General features: G+C 43.8%; 2 protein-coding genes across 2 annotated transcripts in view; both read right to left on the reverse strand.

The window, feature by feature from the left end:
• The window catches only part of LOC127542324 (dynamin-1-like protein), a 55,485-nt gene that overhangs the window by 23,579 nt on the left and 10,381 nt on the right, over positions 1 to 21,525 (reverse strand). The gene's annotated exons all lie outside the window — the stretch shown is intronic.
• On the reverse strand, positions 15,482 to 16,837 carry LOC127542325 (dynamin-1-like protein). Its single transcript, XM_051967797.1, has 3 exons — positions 16,482 to 16,837; positions 15,804 to 15,963; positions 15,482 to 15,692 (listed from the first exon to the last, which is right to left on the reverse strand). The coding sequence occupies exons 1-3, from the start codon at positions 16,646 to 16,648 to the stop codon at positions 15,636 to 15,638; spliced, it is 384 nt and encodes a 127-aa protein (XP_051823757.1). The 5' UTR covers positions 16,649 to 16,837; the 3' UTR covers positions 15,482 to 15,635.

The raw sequence follows: 21,525 nt of genomic DNA on the forward strand, positions 1-21,525 counted from the left end.
TAAAATGATTCCTTAAGATTCTTCTTTAATAAATTTTCCTTAATATCTGATTTTCAGTGTCAAGACTGTTGTTTCAAACAACTTTTGCACCCAATGTGGGGCTTGACTTGCAGACCTTGAATAGAGCAGGGTAAGATCCCTTGGCAAGAGTGCTCCCATTTATTTCAACAGTCCTGGAGGTTCACCCCCTTCCTTTTGAGCTCACTACTTCAAACCACCAGGCTTGAGGTCGCCTGAGGAATCTTAATGATTGGGGAGCCAGCTGGCAGAACACACAAGCCAATATATCAAACAAAGAAAAACCTTTTATTGGTCGGGATGATCCTTTCTAGTGGAAGGTTGAAGCCGGCAGCTTTGGGCTGCACCAGCCTTGCAGAAACCATGTAGCGGAAACCCACACCAAAGTCTTGAGCAGGCAGCTTGGGCTGTGCCCAAACTTGCTGGATTTGCAGATGGGAGGAAGGGTTCTAGGTCAAGGGAAACGGAAGGAATCCCTGGGAAGGGGATTATTGTAGAGGCCTGGAAGGATTGCTGAGGGTTGTAATTCTGAAAAAGGTGTACTTGAATCTAAGAAAGCCGAGTACTTAAGGCTAAGTGCCTACTCAATGGGATATAATGGTTCTATAAACATATACTTAGATGAGATGGTGATGTGAAGACTCTCCTCAAGATTGGCATTTGCTGAATGTGTTGTGGTGAGGTGATTGTAGGGAAGGGTTGGAGGGCTGAGGGAGACGGTCAGTGTCTCTTTGACATAACTTGTTCAGCAGGGAAGACTTCAGGCTCCAGACTCGAGGTCCAGGACTCATCTTTGAAGAGCCATGTGGCAGCTTGTTTGCCTCTTTCACTTCTCCTCCTAAAGACCAAGGACTTTGACTGATACTGAGGCCCTCCAGAAAGCTAGCCAGAACTTTACACTTTGGTGCCCAACACCTTATACTTCCAAAAAATTTTATCTCAAGTAGCAAACTTGCATCTTTTGTTGTTCAGTCACATCTGGCCCTTCATGACTCCACTTGTGGTTTTCTTTGCACAGATGCTGGAGTGTTTTCTCCAATTTATTTTACAGATGAACAAACTGAGACAGAGGGTTAAGTAACTTTCCCAGTTACAATTAGTATATGAGAAGTGATTTGAATTCAGCTCCTTCTGACTCCAGGCTTAGCCTTCATCCACTGCAATATCATCTAAATGTCCTAATCACAGCTAAGAACTCATTTATTGGGGTTTTTTAGTGTTATGACAACAGTTAACAAGTAGCATATGTAAGCACATATTATTTATTTTTTATTTGTAGTGTAAAAAATTACATTCCAGGGTTTCATCTATATAGTGAGGAAATCGTATCTCACTCCATACCCCAGATGAGGCAGTGAGATTCCACTCTATAATACCTGCTCACTCTTATAACAAGATTGACATCTTTTTTTAATAACCAAATATGAGTTCATAATTTTCATAAGTGATAGCCAAATTATGTATCAGGTAAAAATCAATCTGTAAGGAAATTAGTAAGCTTCCCCACTTTGCCTGGGTATGGTCACAGGATCTCAAACTAAAGTACATCAGAATGTTACCCACCTTGGTCAGAAGGGCTGGCAAGATTTTATAGCCTAATTCAAATAGAAAGTCCCAAAGAATGTCACAAAGGCATCTTAAGAGATTATATATATATGTAATAATCAGTTATCACTATCCTTTGTAAAACAATCTATATACAAAAAAGCAAATAACCATTTCCAAATGTTTTTCTAAATTCCTTAAAAGGAAAATTCATATCTAACAGCATTGAAATTCTAGTTACTATTTCTAAATTTCACAATATATGAGAACATCTTAGAAACACAAAATAGCATTCACAATATCATGTATTTTAAAACGTGAAACAAACTTATAGCCAGAAAGGTGACATCAAGTAAGTTGAATGCATTTTCAATTCATCTCACGTAGAAAACCATCCACTTTATCACTTTTGGCATTCTATATTAATCCTATCTAAAAGCAAGTATCAAATAATCCATTATGGAGGAATTATATTCAAGTAAAGAAATAGTAGTAATGATAACTATTATTAAAATTTATATGGTGCTTACTACATGTCAGGCACTGTTTTAAGCATTTTATAATTATATGATCTCACAACTCTAAGAGGTGAGTGCTATTATTATTGTTGTTTTATTATTTTCTTTACAGATTAGAAAACTGAGGTAAGCAGAGGTGAAGTACTCAAGGTCACATAGTTGATAGATTTCTGAGGCCAGATTTGTATTAAGTTTTGCCTTACCACAATTATCCTAATAGGAAAATATCTCACTGTAAATAAGATCACATAATTTAATTTCAGAAAAAAATTTGAACAAAATCAAATCTGGAGTTATCAGCACTATTGTTCACATTTAAATCTCAATTTTCCCAAGGGCTCACAATTATAATTTAGTTCATGTTAAAAATCATTCATAGTGGCATTCCTTCTCCCCAAAAGTTTTTCTTTATTTCTTTTTAGATCACACAAAGAGCCAAATCAATTCCTTTGTGTTCTTAATCTAGCCCCTAATCTAGACCCAGAAAGGTCAAATAGGGCAAGGCAAGTAGGCAGGGAAAACCACTTACTGAAAAAAAAGAGGATGGTGATTTCAAACAATTCTATATTACAAATATGTTTCGATATTTTCCAAAATGCTTTTATTTCAAATCCTTTGTTCACATTGTGTTAGTGTAGATGCCAACTTGCTTTCACTTTCTACCCATTTTTCTCTTGGCCATACTTGCTTGAGCTTTCTTCCTTTTAAAAAAATTCTTCAATAGACTTTGATTAAAGCCCTGTAATGCTGTACCTTTTCCCACCTTTTTATATTCTGATAATACACCTTTTACATTCTTCTGCTTGCTCAATTCCTCTAATCTTTATTTCTCAGACTATCGATAGAAATTATCTTCATCCCACTGGATTTTCCCCTTAGAATTTTGCCCAAGTTTGGGGGGATCTTTGTTTTTTCCATTTTTGCAATAAAGAACCTTTATTTAGGAAGAGAAATAAATGAACGAAATGGAGTGAGATCTCTCAGACAGTCATGGAAATTGAGTTGGTGTAGGCCTGAACCAACTCTCATTTGGACATACCTACTGCCCCTTCCTGCTATTCTTCCATGACATCATTTGCTTGCTACCTCACCCTAAACCAAATATGGGCAGCTATGCTCTTCTAGGCTAAAGCTCATTTTTCTGTGGCAGTTTCCTCATTTAGAATGGAAGAGCCTCTGCCAACGAGGATGAGGGTCAGTGGTGAGAGGGATTTTTTTTGTTAGGGACTATTTAATCTGCTGCTCTGTCTCTAAGGCGCCTTCTCCCTTCTATCGCTTGTTTGGCTGGAGTGGCACAGCTTTTCACAAAAACATATAATAAACCTTCCTTTTGCTCCTAGGGATATCTCTGGCTATTTTATCATATGGTGGTTGTGATGACCGCATATTTAAAATCAGCCGGAGTCAGGAATTCAGATTAAGGGAAAAATCTTCAATCTTTATTGAAGTGAAGAGGTGAAAAAGGATTGCGATATTGATATGGGCAGCTTCAACAGGAAGCCAGCTAGCAGAGGGGGATCAGAGATGAAGGGCTGACGCGATAGCAATGCGAGCAGCTGGGTCAAGACGCCAGCCAGCAGTCTCTCTTTCTGCTTCCCTCTCCACTCCCCTGCCTCCACCCACCAAAAACGTCATTTCCTATACAACACATCAGGACTTGCACAAAGAGTGGGCAGGGGCCATTCTTTCTCCAAGCCTATATGTTAATAGAGTATGGTCCAATTACTATTTAGCCTCATGTGCTTGGGATCTCAGTGCATCAACTCAAGCCTCAACCCATTACAAGTGGTCACTCAGCTCGCGGTCTGAGCCACACAGTTGTGGGGGCTCGTCTGGGATCAAGTGATCTGGTGAGTGGAAGAACTCTTGGGTGCTACCAGGATGACGCCCTACCCTGTTTTAGGCAGCCTGTGAGTGTCCAGGGATTCTCCTTGCTCTCCAAGATAAAGTGGCCCGAAGTGGAGAAACTTGGGGCAAAACGAACATAAGAAAATCTGTGGCAAAATTCCAATTGGGCTATGTGAGGACAAAGCAGTCAGGCAACTTGTGTGCACACAACCCAGACATATACATCTCTGTGAAACCCTTGAGTTGAAGGGTACAGACGCTGGAGCAGTTCTCTAGACAGGTTAGACCTTTGGGTAACTGAGGGTTGACTCTGCCGTGATTGGGCATGTGTAACTTAGATGTCCTTCAAATTGAGATGGACTTGGCTCAGTCCAAGCCACTCTCCATGGAGCAGGATAAAGAAACACTCATAGATAGTTCCTTCAATAGGAAGTTAAGTAATTGGAACAAGTTGCCAAAACACAAAGGAAAAAAGCAAGAAAAGGATGATAAGGTATTGTTGTTTTGTCTGGGGCAACAAAGATATTGGTGGAATCACCATTTGGCCTCAATTCAGCTCCCTTAAAGACTGGGTGTACCAAAAATTAAATCTGGATGTTAATAGTAAAGAATCTGTTCATCTAGAGGAGGCAGTGCATGGTCTACTCATATGAAAGAGTGTTCCAAATCACTATTGATCGGAGAAATGCAAATTAAGACAACTCTGAGGTACCTCTTCCCACCTGTCAGATTGGCTAAAATGACAGGAAAAGATAGTGATGAATATTGGAAGGGATGTGGGAAAACTGGGACACTGCTGCATTGTTGGTGGAATTGTGAATGGATCCAATCATTCTGGAGAGCAATTTGGAACTATGCTCAAAAAGTTATCAAACTGTGCATACCCTTTGATCCAGCAGTGTTTCTACTGGGCTTGTATCCCAAAGAAATACTAAAGAAAGGAAAGGGATCTGTATGTGCCAAAATGTTTGAGGCAGCCTTTTTTGTGGTGGTTAGAAACTGGAAAATGAATGGATGCCCATCAATTGGAGAATGGTTGGGTAAATTGTGGTATATAAATGTTATGAAATATTATTGTTCTGTAAGAAATGACCAGCAGGATGAATACGGAGAGACTGGGAAAGACTTACATGAACTGATGCTGAGTAAAATGAGCAGAACCAGGAGATCATTATATGTAATATTCTCTTCTCTAAAATATAATGTTCTCTGGGAGAAGGTTTCTTGGGGCCTTCTGGAGGCAGCCAGTAATCACCACAAGTGCAGCCGGGAGTTAAAGTCCAAATCCTTTATTGTCTCCTTCCTTAGGCCTGGTTACCTTTCTTAGAGACCTGTCTCTCTCCTTGGTTCCAAGAGCTCCTGCTGCTAATCCTTTGGCTCTGCCAGCTTCAGCCTCCAGCCACCACAAAGGTAGAAGATGGAATGAATCTGTCTCTGCCACGGAGAGTGGGTTTATGCTTTAGTGGGCTTGTCCTTAGTGGACTCCTCCTTATATATACTCTCTTAAAGTTGTGAATCTTGTGGAAGTCTAATAAGTACTAAGCACATTAGTGAACTAGAGAACTGTTAAGGACCATGCTAGATTAAATAATTATGGTCTCTATCAATTCCAGTGACTTAGCACCTTGTAAGAATCCTAACAATTATACATTTCAAAAACAATACTGTATGAGGGTGTATTCTGATGGAAGTGGATATCTTCAACAAAGGGAAGATCTAATTCAGTTCCAAGTGATCAATGATGGACAGAATCAGCTACACCCAGGGAAGGAACACTGGGAAATGAGTGTGAACTGTGTGCATTTTTGTTTTTCTTCTCAGGTTATTTTTACCTTCTGAATCCAATGATTCCTGTACAACAAGAGAACTGTTCAGTCCTGCACACATATATTGTATCTAGGATATACTATAACATACTTAACATATATAAGACTGCCTGGGGAGGGGGTGGAGGGCAGGAAGGGAAAAGTCGGGACAGAAGTGAGTGCAAGGGATAGTGTTGTAAAAATTACCCAGGCATATGTTCTATCAATAAAAAGTTATTAAAAAAAAAAAAAGAAAGAAATGACCAGCAGGATGAATACAGACAGGCTTGGAGAGACTTACATGAATCAATGCTGAGTGAAATGAGCAGAACCAGGAGGTCATCATACACTTCAACAACAATACTATATTAAAATATATTCTGATGGAAGTGGATATCTTCGACAATAAGAAGATCCAATTGAGTTCCATTTGATCAATGATGGACAGAACCAGCTACAGTCAAAGAAAAAACACTGGGAAATGAATGGAGACTATTTGCATTTTTGTTTTTCTTCCCAGGTTATTTTTACCTTTCTGAATCTGATTTTTCTTGTGCAATAAGAGAATTGTATGGTTTTTAACATGTATGAGATTGTCTGCCATCTAGGGGACGGGGTAGAGGGAAGAAAAGGAAAAGTCAGAACTGAAGTGATTGCAAGGGTCATTGTTGAAAAATTACCCACACAAATGTTCTGTCAATAAAAAGCTATACTAACTCATCCAGTCAAGATGGCAGAGAGGAGGCACACAGCTGCATAAGCTCCACATTTTCTCTCAGAATTCATTTCATTACAAGCTTCTGAATTAATGCTTGACTGAAAAAAAAACCAAACCACAAATAGTTACCAAGAGAAGACATCCTTGAAATTCGACAGGAAAGGTCTGTCTTTGCTCGAGGGTGGGGATGGTTTTAGATTGGGTGCAGGCTGAGGGCAGGCAGCTCACACTGAGCAAACCGGAGGGGGAGGGATGTGGTCTCAGCCATCTGTGCGGGGAGAGCTTTGTTACGGTATTGGATACTTTGCCCAGGCAGCAAGCCAGCAGACGAGCAGAGAAGCTAAAAAAACAAGGGGTGAAGAATACAACCCTGAACAGCTAGAGTCTCTTGGGACCTGGCCACCCCTCCCTCACAGTGTCTCAGCATGCTCTCAGAGTCTCAGAGCACAGGTGCAGCACAGCCATTGCTGTCCTGCTAGTGCCTTGCTGCTGCCCTCTCCCACCTCCACCCCCCAGACTGTAGAGGAAGCTCGGTAACACCTCCCCCCCCCCCAAAAAAAAAAGAAAGAAAGCAGATTCCTTTTGGGTTTTTTTCTTTTTTTCTTTGGTAGTTTCTCTTTGATTCTTCTCTGACAAAATGAGCAAAAAATTTAAATGGACCTTAAGCATTGACAGCTTCTATACGGATAGAGAGCAGACTCTAAACACTGAGGAGACTAAAAACGGACTGTCTCCAAGTGAATCCCCAAAAGAGGAGATCATCTGTTTCTCAGCACAGATGAATCTCATAGAAGAAATTAAAAAGGCTCTCACAAAAGAGCTAGAAGGAAAATGGGGAAAAAAAAGAGAGGCATGGCAAGAGAGTGTGGAGAAGTCATCCCACTCATTTAAAGACAAAGTGGATAAAGAAATCAAATCATTGAAAAATAGAATTAGTGAACTGGAAACAGAAAACAGCTCTCTAAAAAACAAAGTTGGCAAAATGGAATAAAATTCCATAGAACAAAACAACTCACATAAAAACTCAATTGGACAATTAGAAAAAGATAAAAAAAGTGAGTAAAGAAAATACTTCATTGAAAATCAGAATTGAACAAATGGAATTGAATGACTCAAGGAGACAAGACTCAGTCAAGCAAAACCCAAAAAATCAAGCAAAACCAAAAAAATCAAACAATGGAAAAAAATGTCAAATACCTTCTTGGGAAAACAACAGACTTGGAAAATAGATCTAGGAAAAACAATGTGAGAATTATTGGACTCCCAGAAAAATATGATGAAAAAAAGAGCCTGGACACTATTTTCCAGGAAATTATCAAAGAGAACTGTCCAGAAGTCATAGAAACAGAGGGTAAAATAGACATTGAAAAAATTCATCGATCACCTACTGAAAGGGATCCTAAAATCAAAACACCAAGAAATATAGTGGCCAAATGCCAGAAGCCTCAGATGAAGGAAAAACTACTGCAAGCGGCTAGAAAAAACCAATTCAAATATAGAGGAGCCACAGTAAGGATTACCCAGGATGTAGCAGCGTCTACATTAAAAGATCGAAGGGCCTGGAATATGATATTACAAAAGGCTAAGGAACTAGGTATACAACCAAAAATAACTTACCCAGCCAAAATGAGCATCTTTTTTCAGGGAAGAAGAAGGACATTCAATGAAATAAGCAAATTTCACCAATTTTTGATGAAAAAAACAGAACTTACCAAAAAGTTTGATCTACAAATATAGAACTCAAGAGAAACCTAAAAAGGTAAAAAGAAATCTTGGGAACTATATTTCTGCTATAAAGATGTATAAAGAATACATGTATACCTAGAGGTGGAAAGGACATTGTACCAGAAAAAGGGTAAAGTGGAGGTATTACATCTCACAAAGAGGCAAAGGAAACCTATTATATCTGAGAGAAAGAATGGAAGGGGATGAATATAGTGGATATCTTACTGCCATCAGAATTGGCTTAAAGAGAAAAATTTAAGACATATTCAATTTATGGTGAAACTTCTCCCACCTCATTGAAAAGTGGGAAGGGAAAAGTGAAAAGGGAAAGAATAAATTAAGTGGAAGGGAATATGGAAACTGTGAGGAAAAGGAGTAAGATAGAGGGAAAAACTCTAAGGCGGGGAGGGATCCTAAAAAGGGAGGGCTATGAGAAGCAAGTGGTGCTCACAAGCTTAATACTGGGAAGGGAGGTAAGGGGGAAAGAAGGGAGAAAAGCATAAACAGAGGTTAACAAGATAGCAAGTAATACAGAATTGGTAATTTTAACCATAAATGTGAACAGGGTAAACTCCCCCATAAAGAGGAAGTGGTTAGTAGAATGGATTAAAAGCCAGATTCCTACAATATGTTGTTTACAGGAAACACACCTAAAGCAGGGAGATACATACAGAGTAAAGGTAAAAGGTTGGAGCAAAATCTACTATCCTTCAGGTGAAGTCAGAAAAGCAGGGGTAGCCATCCTGATCTCAGATCAAGCAAAAGCAAAAACTGATCTAATTAAAAGAGATAAGGAAGGGCACTATATCTTGCTAAAGGGTAGCATAGATAATGAAGCAATATCAATATTAAACATGTATGCACCAAGTGGGGTAGCATCTAAATTCTTAAAAGAGAAATTAAGAGAGCTGCAAGAAGAAATAGACAGCAAAACTATAATAGTGGGAGATCTCAACTTTGCACTCTCAGAATTAGATAAAACCACAAATTAAATAAGAAAGAAGTCAAAGAGGTAAATAGAATACTAGAAAAGTTAGGTACGATAGATCTCTGGAGAAAACTAAATGGAGAGAGAAAGGAGTACACTTTCTTCTCAGCAGTTCATGGAACTTATACAAAAATTGACCATATATTAGGACATAAAAACCTCAAACTCAAATGCAGTAAGGCAGAAATAGTAAATGCATTGGAAAATAGACCAAAAAATAAATGGAAACTAAATAATCTCATACTAAAGAATGATTGGGTGAAACAGCAAATCATAGACATAATAACTTCACCCAAGAAAATGACAATAATGAGACGTCATACCAAAATGTGTGGGATGCAGCTAAAGCAGTAATAAGGGGAAATTTCATATCTCTACAGGCCTACTTGCATAAAATTGAGAAAGAGAAGGTCAATGAATTGGGCTTGCAACTAAAAATGCTAGAAAAGGAGCAAATTAAAACCCTCCAGTCAAACACTAAACTTGGAATTCTAAAAATAAAAGGAGAGATCAATAAAATTGAAAGTAAAACAAGTATTGAATTAATAAAACTAAGAGTTGGTTCTATGACAAAAGCAACAAAATAGACAAACCCTTAGTAAATCTGATTTTAAAAAAGGAAAGAGGAAAATCAAATTGTTAGTCTTAAAAATGAAAAGGGAGAACTCGCCACTAACGAAGAGGAAATTAGAGCAATAATTAGGAGTTACTTTGCCCAACTTTATGCCAATAAATTTGACAACTTAAACGAAATGGAAGAATACCTTCAAAAATATAGCTTGCCCAGATTAACAGAGGAAGAAGTATATATCCTAAACAGTCCCATTTTAGAAAAAGAAATAGAACAAGCTATTAACCAACTCCCTAAGAAAAAAATCCCCAGAACCAGATGGATTTAGATGTGAATTCTACCAAACATTTAAAGAACAATGAACTCCAATGCTATATAAACTATTTGAAAAAAATAGGGATTGAAGGAGTCCTACCAAACTCCTTTTACGAAACAGACATGGTACTGATACCTAAACCAGGTAGGCTGAAAACAGAGAAAGAAAATGATAGACCAATCTCCCTAATGAATATTGATGCAAAAATCTTAAATAAAATATTAGCAAAAAGATGACAGAAAATCATTCCCAAGATAATACACTATGACAAAGTAGGATTTATACGAGTAATGCAGGGCTGGTTCAATATTAGGAAAACTATTAACATAATAGACTATATCAATAACCAAACTAACAAAAACCATATGATCATCTCAATAGATGCAGAAAAAGCATTTGATAAAATCCAACATTCATTCCTAATAAAAACACTTGAGAGGATAGGAATAAATGGACTTTTCCTTAAAATAGTCAGGAGCATATATTTAAAACTGTCAGTAAGTATCATATGCAATGGGGAAAACCTGGAACCTTTACCAGTAAGATCTGGAGTGAAGCAAAGTTGCCCACTATCACCATTATTATTCAATATTGTATTAGAAACACGTCTCTGCAATAAGAGTCAAGAAAGAGATTAAAGGAATTAGAGTAGGCAATGAGGAAACCAAACTATCACTCTTTGCAGATGACATGATGGTATTCCTAGAAAACCCCAGAGATTCTTCTAAAAAGCTATTAGAAATAATTCATAACTTTAGCAAAGTTGCAGGATCCAAAATAAATCCCCATAAATCCTCAGCATTTTTATACATCACCAACAAAATCCAACAGCAAGAGATACAAAGAGAAATTCCATTCAAAATAACTCTCAACAGCATAAAATATTTGGGAATCTATCTAGCAAAAGAAAGTCAGGAATTATATGAGCAAAATTACAAAAAACTTTCCACACAAATAAAATCAGATGTAAATAATTGGAAAAATATTAAGTGCTCTTGGATAGGCCAAGAAAATATAATAAAGATGACAATACTCCCTAAACTAATTTATTTATTTAGTGCTATATATATCAGACTCCCAAGAAAATATATTAATGATCTAGAAAAAATAACAACAAAATTCATATGGAAGAACAAAAGATCGAGAATCTCAAGAGAATTAATGAAAAACAAATCAAATGAAGGTGGCCTAGCTGTATCTGCTCTAAAACTATACTATAAAGCAGCAGTCCCCAAAACCATTTGGTATTGGCTGAGAAATAGATTAGTTGATCAGTGGAATAGGTTAGGTTCACAAGACAAAATAGTCAACTATAGCAATCTAGTGTTTGACAAACCTAAAGATCCTAACTTTTGGGATAAAAATTCATTATTTGACAAAAACTGCTGGGAAAACTGGAAATTAGTATGGTAGAAATTAGGCATGGACCCACACTTAACACTGTATACCAAGATAAGATCAAAATGGGTCCATGATTTAGGCATAAAGAACGAGATTATAAATAAATTAGAGGAACATAGGATAGTTTATCTCTCAGACTAGTGGAGGAGGAAGAAATTTGTGACCAAAGACGAACTAGAGACCATTATTGATCACAAATTAGAAAATTTTGATTACATCAAATTAAAAAGCCTTTTAAAAAACAAAACTAATGCAAATAAGATTAGAAGGGAAGCAACAAACTGGGAAAATATCTTCACAGTTAAAGGTTCTGATAAAGGCCTCATTTTCAAAATATTTAGAGAATTGATTCTAATTTATAAGAAATTAAGCCATTCTCCAATTGATAAATGGTCAAAGGATATGAACAGATAATTTTCAGATGATGAAATTGAAACCATTTCCACTCATATGAAAGAGTGTTCCAAATCACTATTGATCAGAGGCATGCAAATTAAGACAACTCTGAGATACCACTATACACCTGTCAGATTGGCTAAGATGAGAGGAAAAAATAATGATAAATGTTGGAGGGGATGTGAGAAAACTGGGACACTGGTGCATTGTTGGTGGAGTTGTGAATGAATCCAGCCATTCTGGAGAGCAATCTGGAATTATGCCCCAAAAATTATCAAACTGTGCATACCCTTTGATCCAGCAGTGTTTCTACTGGGCTTATATCCCAAAGAGATACTAAAGAAGGGAAAGGGACTTGTATGGGCCAAAACGTTTGTGGCAGCCCTCTTTATAGTGACTAGAAACTGGAAAATGAATGGATGCCCATCAATTGGAGAATGCCTGGGTAAACTGTGGTATATGAATGTTATGGAATATTATTGTTCTGCAAGAAATGACCAATAGGATGAATAAAGAGAGGCTTGGAGAAACTTACATGAACTGATGCTGAGTGAAATGAGCAGAAACAGGAGGTCATTATATGCTTCAACAATGATACTATGTGAGGATGTATTCTGATGGAAGTGGATTTCTTTGACAAAGAGAAGATTTAACTCAGTTTCAATTGATCAATGATGGACAGAAGCAGCTACACCCAAAGATAGAACATGGGGAAATGAATGTAAACTGTTTGCATTTTTGTTTTTCTTCCTGGGTTACTTTTACCTTCTCTATTCAATTCTTCCTGTGCAACAAGAGAACTATTCAGTTCTGCAGACATATATTGTATCTAGGATATACTGTGACATATTTAACATGTATAGGACTGGCTGCGATCTAGGGGAAGGGGGTGGAGGGAGGGAGGGAATATTCGGATAGCAAGGGATAATGTTGCAAAAAATTATCCTGGCATGGGTTCTGTCAATAAGTTATAATTATTTTTTTTTAAAGTTATACTAAAAAAAAGACCTGTGGTACCACCTTTATTGGACTAGACAATCAAAGATAAAGGAGACCTCTAATTACCATAGAGGGGGCCTCCATCGAATGGGAGCACGATCTCTGATGTATTGTATTGTATTGTAGTTGTTTATATATTATTCTTCTCATTACTCTCTTTCCCCCTACATTAACCCCGTTAGGCCAAATTCCCTGTTTGGGAGCTGATATATTTGCCTCCTAGAGCTCCACCTTAACCTGGCAGAGTAATAATAGTTGAACCTCAAGGGGCTCTCCCTGGGCTTGGGTTACCTTCGTTTCCTCATGACGGTCATGGTGGTTACAGAGACCAGCCCTTCACCTCCCAGAGATGAGAACCAGTTCCTCTTGCTCACGCAGAGTATAGGAAGGACTTTTAACTTATCAAATTGTTGCATCTGTGGTGGGCCCCAGCTCCTGAGCCAATGGCCTTGGGTACCTGTCACTTAAGACCAACCTGGATGGTCAGTAACTGATCCCAGATTCATAATGGGACCGGTTTCTGGAATTTAGGAGAGAAACACCTTTTGACAGAGATAGGAAAAGAAACACCTCCTGAATCAGCAGGCGCAAGAATTGGAACCAGGGAAGAGTGTGTAGGAACGGACCTATCTGAGAACAGACCGGCAGCCCAAAATGATCAGTTGTACAGAAACATGGATAGAAATCCCCAACTGACAGGTGGGAAGGATTGGGAAGGTGGCACCTGGGATGCTCTCCCAGATAGAGAACAAGGACATTGCTATCGATGGGTTATTACCATGGAGTGTAGCAGAATGGAGTGGGAAGTGTTAAAGTGGCTAAAGGAGAATAAGAGGAAAGGGAACCTATAGGTCTACACAGCTAGTAAGTGTCTGAGGCAAATTTGAATTCTGGCCTTCCTGAGTCCAGGCCTGGCACGCTGTCCACTGTGCAACCTCAGTTACCGGTTTCAGCACATAGGGAAACATGCAAGCCACAAGGGGGAAATTCACAGTAGAGAAAGGAAATCTAGTCTCTAGTTTTACAGGGCTGTACATGGGGAACAAAGATTCTCTTTCTTCTTGCTCTTGTTCCCCTTGTTGTTGTTCTCCTCCTGCTGTTCCTCTTCTTCTTCTGCTTCTTTTTGATTATCTTTCCTCTTATCTGGGTCTGTTGTCTCCCTAAACTGACCAGAATCAGGAAGGCAGAGAGAGACTTTCCTTCTGAAGAAAAGTTCCTCAGAAAGGTTTTCCCTATGGATAGTCTTTTCCCTTTGGCATATCAGGCCACATAAAAACACAGACAGTGCAACAAGAGAGAAACAGAGAAGAAAGTTTCCATTAAAAAGTCAGTGTGAACCATTACTCAAGTCATCTTTAATTTGAAAGCATTGAAAGTAACGTCTTCAGACCCAATTTATACATTTTAGACCAGTCTTTGCATCATTAAAAAATCCCTAATATTTTGGCTTCCCCCCATTATGTGCAAAAACACTTTTTAACATTTTTCTTTTTGAAATTTTGAGTTCCAGATTGCCTCCCGCCCCGCTCCCCCGCCACCTCTCGTTTGAGAAAACTAGCCATTTGACATAGGTTACACAATGAGATCCAGCCACTTGTTCAGCAGTTTCCCAGCTGACGGACAATTTCTAATTCTTTGCCACCACATCAAGGGCCGCTAGAAATATTTCCGAGTTTTGGTTTGTATGTGTTTGGCCGACAAACCGAGGAGTGATATTGCTGGCTCAAAGGGTGTGTGTGCTTCCGTAGACCTTTGGGCCTAGTTTGGGGCTATCCCGACTGTGGGGCCACGATATCTGAATTGGGGATTGTTTGGGTTTTGTTTTGGGCTGCTTGCCTTATTGACTCTGTGAGCCGGTAGCACAGGAATTTTACTCTACTGTTGGAATCTTTACAAACTGTTAAGTCATTAGAGTTGATAGAGACAATCATTCTCTAATTTAGCCTGGTTCAGTATCACTGATCTGATCTTACAAGGAGATGTTTGGGGCCAGAACCTGAAACAAGGTACTAAGTAGAACTAATTGATATGATGCTCATGTTCACACCAGTACACATTGGAGTTCACAAGTATGGGAGATTCACAAAGTAAACTGTGAAACTTTGTGAATTCACACCTCCCTATGTGCTGAAACAGGTAACTGAGGTTGCACAGTGGATAGATGTGCCTCCAGAAGGAGATCATATACAAAGAGGCTCTTAGCTTGGGTTAGTGAGCTACTGCGGGTTAGAGAGAGTTACTTAGGAACATTAAGTGGAGTTGGAGAGGAGTGCTCTGGAAGGAAGCCCACAATCCCTCTCTCTGAGGTAAGAGAGATTCATTCCATTTTCCACTTGGCTGGCTGGAGGCTGAAGAAAGCAGAGGCAGAAGCAAAGGACAAAGCTGCAAGAGCTCTTGGAACCAAGCAGAGAGTTAGGCCTCAAGTAACTGGGCTATTTTGGAAGGAGAAAATAAATGTTTGCATTTTTGCCAGTTGGCTGCATTTTGGGTGATTATTACTCTTAACCGAAACTAAAGCTGCCTCCAGAAAACCTCCCTGAGTAATCTTCTCCCAGAGAAAACAATCTTATATTTTAAAGAAGAAGAACAGCACGCTCTACCATTTCTGAGAGTTTTTATTTTATAATCTCTTTCAGAATTGTTAAACTGGATCATGAAGAAAATATACAGAACGGACAGGTAGGAGAGAAACAGCCGAGTGTGGCCTGAGGTTGGCAAAACCCTCAGCTGGCAGCTCTACCCCCAAGGGTACGGCAGACTGAGGGCAGCGGGCACGGGGCGTGCCATTCACCAGAGCTGAGTCTCTCGGATCTCCGAGATGGTCTGGTTGGCCTGCCGGAGGGCCTAAGAAAGAAAAGAAAACTGTGGGTGGCAGGAAGCATCGCTCGGCCCCAGGCACACCCTAAGGATGGGGCGGGGGTGGAAGAGGGCTCCCTGGGATCAGCAGCTCGGTACCTTGAGCATGGAAGCGGCCTCGTTGCGCTGTTGCGCCATGTTTTGGGACTCAGTCAGCAGCCCCTCCAGGAGCTGGGCCTTGTACAGCTGTCCCACCAGTTCACTCTGCAGGTGCTCTTTGACATAGTTCACCAGGAAGTGCATGACAGTTTTAGGGACACTGAGTCGGGAGACAGAGAGAGCAGGCGGGCATCAGCTGGGAACAGATCTTACAGGGTTTTTTGGCCAGACACACTCTAAAGAGGGGAGCAAAGGGCCCCCAGGAAGCCTAGAAAGACTTCCCCTTCCTGGGGAGTTCTGATGATTCAGGTAACCTGGGTTCTGGTCTTGGCTCCCTGTGGACAATTTGCCTTCTGTGAGCCTCAGTTTCTTGTTTTGTCAAAAAGATGAAAGACGGTCCTTCCCTTGTTTTTCTCACAAGGATGTCATGAAGGGAAATGTAAATATACCCAGAACACGCTTTAGAGAATCAAGCAGTAGAGATCTATCGATGCCCGATTCCTTCCCACCATTAATCTCGCCCAGATTGTTGGGACAAGAGAGCAGCTAATAGGGAACCCTTATGTGCACACGGACATGCAGACGGATACAGGAACAGAGACACACACACATGCACGCACATCCACAGACACACACTCAGCACACACGCACACACACATGTGGCACACTCCTCCCTACCTGTCCTGGATGTTCTTCCGGACGATAAGGAAGTAGGACTGGAGAAGTCTGCGGATTATCTCGCAGTCTCGCTGCTCTCTTTGACTCAGCTTTCTGGAAGCTGAATGCAAAGGCTGGGGTGGGGGGGAAACACAGGAGGAAAAGGGGGTGCCAATAAGAGGAAGCATGTCCTAAAGCAACATGAGGCCGGGGAATCTGTGTGCCAGGGTCCTAATGGCCGTCTCTGGAGGAGCAGTGTCAGCGCCACACTCGGAACTACAAGAATCTCCCCTTCTTTGAGGGGGACAGTGAGAAGGTGCTCCCCTAGGACCACCTTTTTATGGGTGCACTTTCGGTTTCCAATTCCCTCCCTCTCTCCATCCCTCGCCCACCCATCCAAAGGCCACCAGCCCCAGAGTTCAGGCTCCGCTGCTTCCAGCCCAGACCCCGGAACAGTCCCAGGGCTCTTCCTGGCCCCTCTTCTCCCCATTCACGCTAACATCAAAGCAATTTTTCTCTTGTTTAGGTGGGAGAGATCACCTTCACATCCCCACACCTTCCGCGCTGCCTACAAAGGATCCGTAGCGATGTCTCCTCCTGGCCTCGTGGTCCTCAGCCACCTTCCCGTCGCACCCCTGAGACCGCAGCTCCCCAACGTCTCAGCCCCCACCTTTCCCACCTTACCTCCGTGCTCCGCGTAGCCTATAGCAGCACTTGCCACCGCACGCAAACGTTCTACGTCCATGTTCGTGAACGCGGAAATGCCTTAATCGATCACAATCTGGTTGTTACTCCCACCCCTCCCTCTGCTTGGCAAGCCCACGCCCGGTCCTTCAGCTTTACCGTGCTCTTCACTCCCTCCGACCCTCAGTTCGCTGCCCACTCATCGCCCCTGCAGGCTAAACTTGGCTCTCTTCCCCATCTTGACCTTTTGGTGAAGGAGTTCAAGTCCACACGCTCCTCTGGAGCCTCGGGCCCCTTTACCCGATCATTGCTCTTGCCCTGCCGAGCCTCGGCCCTGGCGCGCCCGCTTCCCTCAGCTCACGCCTTTGCTTCTACTCAAAGGGGCCGAACGAAGCCAGAGAGCCACACCACCAGCGGGCGGGGGCCATTCAAGTTTACCTTACGTGATCTCAACTGGGCCCTCCCCACAGCAAGGAGATGCTTTTCCATCTTCCCCAGGGGCTCCTTCACCCAGTCGCCCAAGCAGCCTTTGCTGCACAACTTTTCCCCCTTCCTCGAACCTCCGTGCCCTTCTCCCCTTGCTCTCCGCTTCTGGAACCCTTGCCTGATACGTCACCGAAACAAGTGCCATCACCCCGACAGCCCCCTCTCCTCTCGCCCCTCAGATGCCATCAGAGATTATCTCCTCCGCTTTGTCCCACGGAAGCGGTGGCCCTTCTTAGCAAGGCAAGCGTCTGTACATGCAGAGGTCATGCCATCCCCGGCCGTCCCGTCTTCTCCCACACACGGGTTCCTCTATCACCCGTCCCTCTCATTTGCCAGTCTCCCCCTGCCCACTGGTCACTTCCCTATTACTACAAAAATGTCTCCCTGAAAATCCTTCCCTTGGTCCCTCCCCACGGGCCATCGTCCTTGCACCTCTCCTCCCCCTTTCTGCCAAAGTCTGTGGAAGCCATCGACACTTGGTGTCTGCACTTGCTTTCCTCTCACTCTCAGTTCTACAGTCTGGCTTCTGACCTCGTCACTGCACTGAAACCGCTTCCTCCAAAGGGACCAATGTCCCAGTGAATGGCAGGGACCCCGTCAGGTCATTTTCGTACAGAAACAAGGGCCGCGTCCTATCGTCCATAAGTCCTTTGGAAAGGTGGGCCCTGTAGTCGGGCAGATTCACGTCCGTCAGAGCCTGGGGGAGAGAGCTTCCGGGGGCACTCTTGGCTGCAGTCCTCCAACCTCCCCGTGCCTAGGGCACATCCCAGAATCCAGCGCCCCCCGAGAAGCTCAGCACCGGCCGCTTTTGCTTTCTCTACCAACAAATCACTCTCCCTGGTCAGGGTTGGGAATGTCTCGTTAAAACGTACAAGCAGCCTCTTGTACCGACCGAGCATGGGGTCTGTGCTGGGGAGGGCTAGATGGGGATTGCCTCCTGGGTCATTCAGTCAGCGTATTAGTAAGGCCGGTGCATTGCATGTGGGCTTTTGATCCCGGCAACGACGCTTCCCGGGATGCGGGCAGATGGCTCCCTGGGTCTATGTGAGCGAGAGTAAGAGACCCACGGAAGGGGATGAGCCAGGAAGCTGAACTGGCCTCTAGACCTCCAAGTCAGGAGTCCCATCCCCCGGTGGGGCTCCCCCTCCTGAAAGGAAGCAGGCACTTGGCGGGCAGCCCTCAAACAGTACATAGGCTCTGCAAGCCCAAGAGCAGAGGCTCTGCTTCCGGCTACCAGAGGCAACTCCAAGGAAAGCTGAGCAGAGTATGGAGATTAGAGGCAAAGAGTAGGGACCCAAAGTCAGGGGGCTGGAGTCTTTGGGGCCTAGACTTTCGCAACAGTTAGGAAGCAAAAGCCTCTGCTTGATCTGGGAGCTACTGTCTTGGGGTCCTGTGTGAGGCAGTCCAGCTTTACTGAGGAACAACTGCACAAATGGAAGCCAGTGACCTAGGTCTCAGCAGTCGCTTAGTTTAAGGCCCCGACTTATGCAGTCACGTGTGGTAGAAATTACTTTCAAGCCCGACAGAACTTTCCAGTCCCCGAAGCGAAGCCGCCATCCCCGCTGAAGACAAACGCCACTCACCACATCGAGGAAGTTGATGGCACGTATCCGGCTGGGGACAGGGGAGACCCGTGACTGGGGCGGGGATCTGATGCTCTCCCTCTCCTTGGGAACAGGGTCATCCCCGACCCCGTCGCTCTTCCAGCGTCTAGCACCGTTTGCCTGGTAGGCGTCACTCTGGCCAGGATGAAGGGGAGGGAAAAGGACAGGATGTGGTGATATTCCCTATTCGTGCCCGTCCCCAGGAGGGGCAGCGTGTCGGAGCGAGGCGCATGGAGAAACCTTACTTCCACAGCCTGGTGGAAGTTCTAAAACAGAGGGTGGGACGGGGACGTGAAAGATGCCCCCTCACGTCCCCGAAAGAAGGGAAACCTTGAGCTACCAACTCTCTCCTGCGGGGTCACAAACCGGCATTGTCTCTCATTGTGCAAGGCAGAATAACCCGTCAGAGAGGGAGAATGTGCTTCTGGGACCATTGGGCAGAAGGGATTTTAGAGGCTGCAAAAAGTGCCCAAGCATGTTCTAGCCCAAGCAGAGGTTGGCACCCCCTTCAACCACTTTCACGTATCCACAGTGTTCCCATCATGCATTGTACCATCCCTCTTTCTTCCCTGACCCGTTCTTCAACCTGAGCAATGGCTCCGCTTTGAGTTTGTCTCTACATGAAAGCATGGGCACACCATAATTTACACGAAGGCCGAGCAGCTGGGTCTCAGAAGGGGGATGTCAGAAAAACCTCATATGCCCAGCAAAGGGGCGACCCAGTGAGGGAGCTTGGAGCTTCCTCAGCATATCCAAGTACGGGGATCCCGTGGCCAAGCCTCGACCCGACCGAGCTGAGCCAGTGCAGCGGGAAGACCTCCCCCTCCCGGTTGCCCTTTGGGCCCGGCCTCTCTTCAGAGGCTCCCAGGGTTTGAAGCCTGGGAGTGCCCTTCCTTAGAGGAGCACGGGGCTCAATTCCCCTCATCTGAGAAGAGGAAACAGGGCCAGAGGCCGCCATTGAACTCAGATCCTCTGACTTCAACTTCAGCCCTCAGCCTGGCCCGCCACAAGGCCGCTCTGCATCATCACTGGCACCCGTGTCACCGGGATGGCGGGAAGGGCGACTACCGGGGACTCAGTCCAGGGACCAGATGAGGGCTTGCCGGGCGACCCCCAAGTACCTTGTTGCCGCTGATGGACGAAGAGACAAAAGTCATGTCGGCCAAATCCGGGTGCTTGGTGTTGATGTAGGCTAACTCAATTGCCATGAGGTTGTGAACCTACAAGAGAAGGCAATGAGGTCGCAGGAGCTGTCCTGTCTCACTGGTTCCCCCCTCCCCTTTCTACTGGCTCGTTGGGTCGGGGGAACAGAGGCGGGAGCCACGTCGAGTGGCTGGGCCAGGGGCAGCCGCAGTCAAATCGGTGACCTCTGGGTTCCCCGACGACTCCTCCATCATGCTCTCATCCCTCTCTCTGGACCGAACACGATCCTGTCCTCGTCCTGTTTGGCCTCCTCCCCCTAAGGACCCGCCCTCCTGCTGGGGGTCTGAGACCAGAGGCTTAGCCAGGAGGAGCACGGCCTCCTGGGTATTTGTTCACTCGACCATTTGCCGGGCACAGCCTATCCGCCAGGATCAGTGGGGCTCGCCCTGGAAATGATCCTGGGCAGAGGCTCGGCCGGCTTTTTGTCCCTTCAACCCCTAGCTAAAGAGCTACACCAGCCTCTGCCCGGCCCTGTCCCTGCTTTCTCCCTTCCCCTTCCTTCCCCTGGGAAACCTTTAAACCGGCTGCTAGCTTTGCCGCCAACCACTCGTCCAGGGTATTAGCAGGTTGGGCAGACCGGAGGATTTTGGCTCAGCGTGTCCTCTGGACCCCGGGCCCAAGTGGGCGTCATTTTCCCCGAGGGCCGTTGTTTCCCAGAACGCCGCCTCGGTTATTACCATTTCATTGGTTATGGGTAACCTCTTTCTCAGGAGCCCGGTCACGACCTCCACGATGGCCTCATGTAGCTTGGGAAAGCGCAGCAGCTCCTGAGAAGGGCCAAGCTCATCAGACTCAGGCTCTGGGAGCCAGGCTGCTTCCTCCCTCCCTCCCACCCCAGCCCGAGGCCCCACCCCCTTCTCCAAGCAGAGTCAGAGGACTGGCTCCTGCTCTGGACCCCTCCCCTTCTCTCTCCTCTGTCCCCTCACCCGGCCAGTTTCTTTAAATTTAATAATTCCTTTTCCTTTTCAAAGCACATGCAGAGAGTTCTCGACATTCCCCCCTGCAAAACCTTGTGTTCAGCTTATTCTCCCTTCCCTGCACGCCCTGCCTTAGACGGCAAATAATCCAGGACAGGGTCACCCTGGCCG

Source organism: Antechinus flavipes, chromosome X (assembly GCF_016432865.1).
Source record: "Antechinus flavipes isolate AdamAnt ecotype Samford, QLD, Australia chromosome X, AdamAnt_v2, whole genome shotgun sequence".
Taxonomy (NCBI): domain Eukaryota; kingdom Metazoa; phylum Chordata; class Mammalia; order Dasyuromorphia; family Dasyuridae; genus Antechinus; species Antechinus flavipes.